This window comes from Diplotaxodon limnothrissa, linkage group LG17 (assembly GCF_057381915.1).
Source record: "Diplotaxodon limnothrissa isolate DT_005_m linkage group LG17, D_limnothrissa_male_GT1.1, whole genome shotgun sequence".
NCBI lineage: Eukaryota > Metazoa > Chordata > Actinopteri > Cichliformes > Cichlidae > Diplotaxodon > Diplotaxodon limnothrissa.
In genome coordinates, this window is record NC_140612.1 from 14,659,189 (window position 1) to 14,666,514 (window position 7,326).

Below are 7,326 nucleotides of genomic sequence, written 5' to 3' on the forward strand. Positions count from 1 at the left end.
AATCCCACTACGTGTGTGTGCGTGTGCGTGTTATAAGCAGAAAATACACTCTGACTCTCGGTGAAGTGACGGCTGTCACGCTGCTCCCAGTTTTCCCTGACTCAGCAAAAACAGGAAGGAGGAGGAGAGTGATGGAGAGGCTGAAAGGTGGCAGAGGATAGGGAGCGAAAAAGGAAAGATATTAAGAGAAACGCTGGGTTTGAACTGATCGGTGAGAGTTGAAAAAAAGACTGTAAATGAATTCGTTTCTGAATTGGGGAAGCGGAGAAATGATGGACTCTGACATGAGGTACACAGTATATGACAGCAGTGAGAGCACGTGTTCAGGTGGAATTTGCAGAAATGACTGTTAAGAATAACTAATGAACTGACAAGTTAGTGTATGAGCGTGCGACAAAATGCGAGCAAGAAGGTTGAATGCTCGTAATTCTATTCATGACGGAAGGTTAAAGTCCTGCGCTGCAAAGAACGGAACAAGTGAAAATAGATTTTAAGCAGTAAGACTCTTCAGAAAGAAAAACTAAGAAGCGCTCCATGTCCCTGTTCAGTCGTTTGACTCACGCACAAAAACACACAACGACTGGGTAACGATTGCTTTCAGGTGCTGTTATGAGCTACAGTGAAATGTGAAGCTATTAGATTTTTACTGTTTTAGGTGTTTGAAATCCAAAAATGACAAAGTGTCACACCTAAAGCTTGGTGTGATCTTGACAGTGCAGGGAAAAAAACTTTTAAAATTCAATAAATCATAAAGTGTGCGTCCATGCGAACAGGTACAACCGAATGTTTAAAGATGAAGCTGCAGATCCAGATGGGCGATTTTCATGCCTCCAGCATTCTACAGGTCTTTACTGTGTGGATCCCCCCCCCCCCCCCCCCCCCCCCACACACACACACACACACACACACACACACGAGAGAGAGAGAGAGAGAGAGAGAGAGAGAGAGAGAGAGAGAGTTATGATATGTCTTTGAAGTGAGCCGATACCCAGCGGGCCTGACGGCCGTGTCTCATCAGCACCAACGCGGGCTGGCATGTGTCTAAACCCATGGTGATTCCACCCTGAGAGGAGAAAAGACCACTTAATGCTGCTTAGTGCGCGCGCAAACGTACGCACGCGCAGACACATAAACGTACACAAACGTCGTGGACATCCCGGGTATCTGGGAAAGCTGCCCTGTGGACGCGCTCAAAACACAGTGAGTGAGAAAGAGTCGTTGGCGAGGATCAGAGACCCCGGCTTCATCCATCCGTCACCGGCTGAGCAGGAGCGCGGAGGCCCGCTGACAGGCGACCAGAGCCGGTGCAGCAGAGCGGAGGAAAGGAAGAGGGTGGCCTCTCTCAGCCAGCCACTCTCTCTCTCTCTCTCTCTCTCTCTCTCTCTCTCTCTCTCTCTCTCCCTCTCTCTCACGCACACACACAAAGAATCTGGAAGTCTGGACCCTGATGCAGGAGATAAGAGCAGCTTTCTGCGTCCACAAGGCTCTCCGTGATCGGACAAACCAGAGCAGAGCGGCGCTCCTGAAAAACACCGAAGTGCAATTATGGAACGATTCATAAAAGTTACACGACTGAAATTGTGTAAAACGTTTCCGACTTTACCCTTGAAAATATAAGTAGGTAATAATAATAATAATAATAATAATAATAATAATAATAATAATAATAATAATAGTTCCAGCACGAATATAGCGCCAACTTTGCTTTTATATTATGAGTTTTTCCTCTTTATTTATTTTTTTTATTTAAAAAATCATTTATTGTATTTATTTTTTCTTTCTTAATTTCCATTAAATTTTTTAATATTTAATTGTTCAATATTTAATTATCTAACATTTTTCTATTATAGTTTAAGCGGCTATAAATATTTCGACATTGTTATTAAATCGTTCAGCTCTTTTGCTGCTCTTTCGCTAATTAGAGACTTTGGTCACATTTAATAACCCGCAATCGAACATTATTATTTTACAAACACGGACATTGTGACCTGAGAAAAATAAAACCTTGCTAGACTTCTGACCGTTTTATAAATAATTCATAAATCTCTTTTTTTCTTATAGGACATAAAAGCTGTTGTTAGAGAATGATGGCAGCGGCAGTCACTGGCACGGATTTGGGACAGAACTTTTTATTAAACATTATGAAAACAAGATTCTCAACAACGTTCCACTTTGTATGGTTTTCACTTGTTGACAGTCAGGACACGTTCATTGAATAAATATAGAAATCATATGTACAGATATAAATTTACAGCACTGTGCAGAAGTTGTTTTGCATTTATTCCCCGCGTTCTTTAACTTCACATTTTTTGAAGCTCTTGTTGCTTTCGGTAAATATGAGAAAAATTGAGATTTACACAAAAGACAAAAAAAATCTAATTAAAATAAGAAAGATAGGTGGATAGAATCTGATGTTTGTCTACATACTGGAAATGCTTAATTTGTTAATAATTCGCAAGAATCGACTTGTATTGTATATCTCCCCTTTTTTGGTTCCCATAAAAAGATACAAAATTGGAAGAATCACATTTTTCTCAGTTTTCTCTTCAGCTTGTTGTTGTTTTGCCCTGACATCCTGATCAAACACTTCCAGTCTCTCTCCCTGCACGGTTCGCCCTCCAACAGGTAGTCTGTGCATCGGGCACTTCTGCACAATATTGCACATATATCTATGTAGCAGGAACCAGGGGTTTCTTGTTGACAGAATAATGCATGGAGTTACTCCAAGAACAGGAAGCTCTACCATCAGACTTTTCTATTAGCGCTCATTAAGACTGCAGTTTAAACCCACAGCCCCTGCAAGACGTTTGATTACAATATTAAACGTAAAAAAGGAAAGAAAAGAAACATAAAAGAAACCCTAAGTCTTTTTTAATCGTCGGGTTGGTGCATAGAATTTTAGCAGCGAATGCAGTCCATGTAATAACCGAGGGTTTCCCTCTCACAGAATTTACATCCAGGGTTGTTTTTTTTTTAAACAGATCAAAAGGTCCTATGAGTAGAAAACAAAATGTCCAGTTTGATCTCTTCTTAGTGCAGTTTAACATTACACATGTTCAGTAGAAGGAGGACGAGGATATCATAGACGATTTGCATGCTGTTACATACAAACATTTGTATTTAAGACATTTCGAAGAATCCAAGCAACAAAAAGCAAGTTGTTGTTTTAAAAAGAGAGAAAGAGGGAGAGGGTAAAATAACACAGGTTACTGCTTTTCTCTACACAGTATGTACAGGTGGAAATAAATACAGTCTAAAATCTGGCTCAGTTAATCTCTTTTTGTCATGTTTTTTTTTCTTTTTCTTTTTTAAAACAATAGAAAAATTGATTGAAAATAGCAGTTAAAGACGCATCCAGTTTTTACGCACTACAGCAGATTGTTCTCCATTTTTTTCTCTCCTTGTACCTCTCGGGGTGTAGGATGGAAGAGGGGGTCATTGGCTTTTTATTTTTCCGCATACCCAGGCCTTACTGATGGCAGAGAAAGAGGAGGAAGAGGAGATGCGAACCGTGGGCCATGCTTTCCATACACGTGGAAGATTCGGGGAGAGGTTACCATACATGTCCTGCATGCAGGGTTGCAAATGGGGATGGGGGGATTATTAGACTTGCATTATTGAAAAGTCTCTGCATTACAGGCTTATAAACAGTCTTTCTTCGCCGGTGGTGTATTGCTTCTTCTTTTCAGTTCATTCAGACTTTTCCCCCTTTAAACAGAACACATTTGCCTCGTTTTTAAGACCAACCCCGCTGCTCTCTCTGAGTTAAGACAGTCACGTGTCATATTAGTTCAGTAAGACTCGTGATTAGCTTCTGCTGCACCGGAGGATATACAAATAAAAGTCTACAGGCTAACAGTGATCCCAAGTGCCCACCTGACAGGCTGCGGCATTCTTACAGAAGTTTCGCCTAAACATGTTTAAGACTGAAAATCGCGTCCGTGCACGGCTACTGCTTAAGTCTTGTGAGTGGAGGAAAAAAGTGTAAACAAAATAGAAAAGAAGAACAAACGTGAATGAATGTCTGCGTGAGGCGCTACAGGTCAGCAGCCCCTCTCACATGAAGAACTCGGCGTTAGCTTGTTTCCCGGACGGATCTCTCGTGTTCGCGGGTCCGCCGGCATTGTAGGTCCGGCTGGCCAGCTTCTCGTACTTCTCCTTGTATAGATCCCTCTCCTTGACCAGGCGCGCCACGTCCTGCTTCAGCTGTTCCACCTGGTTCTGCAGGGTGCACTTTTCGGTCTCCAGCATGTGCCTCTGCTGCACGCGCTTGAAGCGGCAGGACTGCGCGTAGCCGCGGTTCTTGAGCGTGCGCCTCTTCTGCTTCAGGCGGATCACCTCCTCTTTGCTGAAGCCTCGGAGCTGCCGGTTCAGCTCCCGCACTGTCATGCTGACCAACTGCTCGTCCGAGAAGCGATCTTCGAGGCGGGCGTGGTGGCCGTGGTGGTGGTGGTGGTGGTGGTGATGCGCTTGGTGATGGTGGGCCGCCGAGGCCGCGGAGAGGTCCTCGCCAACGTACTGCTGCCCGCGGAAACCCTCGTAGGTCTGGTGGTGGTGGTGGTGGTGCGCGTTGCCGATGAGGGCCTCCACCGCGTCCTCCGGCGTCAGGTTGAGCGCCTCCGGATTGATGTGGTGCTGGTAGCTGGGGATCCAGTACAGGTCCTCCAGCTGGGGCTTCCCCCCGGTGCTGTGATTGTTGTTGCCGCCGCTGTTGTTGCTGCTGCCGTTGCTGCTGACGCCGCTGGCGAGGCCCTGGTTCGGCTGCGCGCCCGGGCTCGGGGCGCAGAAGCTGGGCGAAGAAGGCACGGAGGAACAAGGGGTGCTAATCGGGGTGGAGGAGAGGGAGCCCGACGGGAGGCGGTGGCAGTAGCGGTCGGCCTCCGGCGGCTCCTTCTTGACCTCGAACTTCATCAGGTCAAAGTCGTTGACATACTCGATGGCCAGAGGGCTGTTGGGCAGCTCTGCGCTCATGGCGAGGTCGGTGGCCATGTCAGTCCATGCGACGACTCCTGCCCTCACAGCCAAACCGACGGCGGGCAGTCCTCTCGGATACAGATTGTGGAGAGGGATAAAAGGTTGTATGGTGTATAAATAGACACACGCACGCACACGCCCGGTGCGTGGGGCTACTGCAGGGCCAGCAAGCGGGTAGAAAACTTATTAAGGTTGTTTGTCCCTAAGTAACTTCTATTTATAGTGGCGTGAATATACCTCTGCATGTAAATGAACTTGTACACCTGCCAGTTCGCCTCCGCTCCCTGCTCTTGTTGACAACTTATCCCAGATCAAATGCACGCTTTAATACCAGGAGCCCCCCCGGGGTGCTTGAAACTCGAGCCCAGTGAATTTGGAACCACCAACCTGTCCTGTCCTCGCTTCACCTCTGCAGCCCACTTGCCTCCCTGTGATTTACAGTCCTCGGTTCTGCTCGATCGAGTGACAGGAACAGATCTCTTCTCCTCCGCTCTCCGGCCGTATTAGAAATATTTTCCAAGCATCCCTCCTCCGCTGTTTACAAGTTGATCGCGAGCTCCTGTAGGCTGCTGGCTCGAGTCACTGCAGCATGGCCCGGACTTAAAGTTTTTTCTCATACAGTCACATCTAGCAGTGTGGCGCTGGGAGCTGCTCGGGGTTGCGAGTAAAAATAAAAAAATAAAAAATAAAGATTTACCAAAAAGTCCCAGGAATCCACAAGCCGGTATGGCACGCGTGCGGATGGTTACAGAGCCCGTGGGATTCAGATGAAGTTGCAAACAGTTCTCTTACTTGCAGGGACAGGAGGAGGCTTGTCCCTGGTTCTTGTGGTCAGTCCATTTATGAATTTAAACAGCCTACTTACAGGCTCGGTCCCCTCGGTGCTGCCCCCCCTCCTCTCTCTCTCTCGCTGGGTCGCACTTTTGACCTTTCGTGTGGAATTTTATACAAGAGGTGATAAATTCCAGCTGTTTTGTGTCTGACGGCCCTCACAGAGCTCCTCACAGCAACAACGCAGTGTAACTGAGTCGCTGGAAGGCACTCTGCACTTATAAAGACAGCGTGGCCCCCACGACCCTCCCACACGGAGGTGCGACGGGCCAATGAGGAGGAGCTGGCAGCCGCGCATTTGCATTCTCCTATAAGGGAAGAGCCTCCCAATTGTCTAGCAGCGGCCGGCCGAGGATAGCCGAATGCAGCCGAAGGGCGGTGGGTGGGGTGGGGCGGGACACGAAGGGGAGAACAGGTGCAGCAGATCCCCCCCTCTAGTGACCGAGCAAACGCTACTGCACGGAAGAGCGCACGGAGTAAGAGGAGAACTACCGGAGTTTCTCGGAGGGAAACATGTTTACTCAGAAAGGAGAAAGACTTGTGAGCGAAGCGGTCTGTGATGTAAAGAGGCTGCTGACAGTCCCAGCAAGGAGAACGACCTCCACCTCTTTCATTTCTGATATCTACATCCTGCAAACATGCAGCAACTGTATGGAGGTCTGTTTCACCCCCTTATAGGCGGGGAGCTCCTGTAATGATACCCGTTTTACACTTTTTACATTTGAGCTTCATGAATGTAAGAAGGTGTGTGTGTTACTGTTTCCCCGGGATCACTATATAATCATTTATAGAATTTGACAGCCAGTACTTTTACGGAGTTCATAAATCCAGTACGAATCGATTACAATTCGTGACTATTTCACGAACTGCCTTAAGACCGGGAATATACCCGGTAAAAAAAAAATAATAATAAAAAAAAAAAATATATATATATATATATATATATATATATATATATATATATATATATATATATATATATATATATAGGCCACGTGGAACAACATAGTTCTTAAAAAAGGTAGTAAAAGAAAGGACAAGCGGAGAAATCCAGCTAAACTACGGATTAAGTAGTAGTACAAGTAATAAAAGAAATTAAAAAAAATAAAGCAAAGAGAGAATTTCAAACTGCTACTGGAATAATAATAATAATTTAAGAAAAAAAGTCCAGGTTTAAGTGTGGGAGCGCACATCAAACGCATAAAACAATGAGAAGAATGTATTAGACCCACTTTCCATTTCCAGATCCCGGACACACCACACACATCCAAATCTATCAATCACCGATCGATTTAAGGCCGCGCGCCCCTTTGCCAAAAAGGAAAATCAATCCGCGTTTCCGCAGGTCCACGAGGAGGCCGCGGAGTATCTGCGCGCGGGGTTAAGTAAGATTGGACAGGCTCTATTTTCATTCGCAATTAAGCACAAATTGCATCATCTCAGCTCATCTCCGCAGATCCACGCATAATTAAACCCTGCGCGCGTCTCCATCTGGGACGCATAAGTCTTTTTTTGTATTAT

The 7,326-nt window shown here is 45.9% G+C and overlaps 1 protein-coding gene across 1 annotated transcript; it reads right to left on the minus strand.

Moving 5' to 3' along the window:
• Positions 1-2,099: 2,099 nt before the first annotated feature.
• mafaa (MAF bZIP transcription factor Aa) lies at positions 2,100-5,977 on the minus strand. Its single transcript, XM_085376161.1, has one exon. It carries the CDS (start codon positions 4,987-4,989, stop codon positions 4,057-4,059), a length of 933 nt encoding a protein of 310 aa, XP_085232287.1. The 5' UTR covers positions 4,990-5,977; the 3' UTR covers positions 2,100-4,056.
• Positions 5,978-7,326: the final 1,349 nt, after the last annotated feature.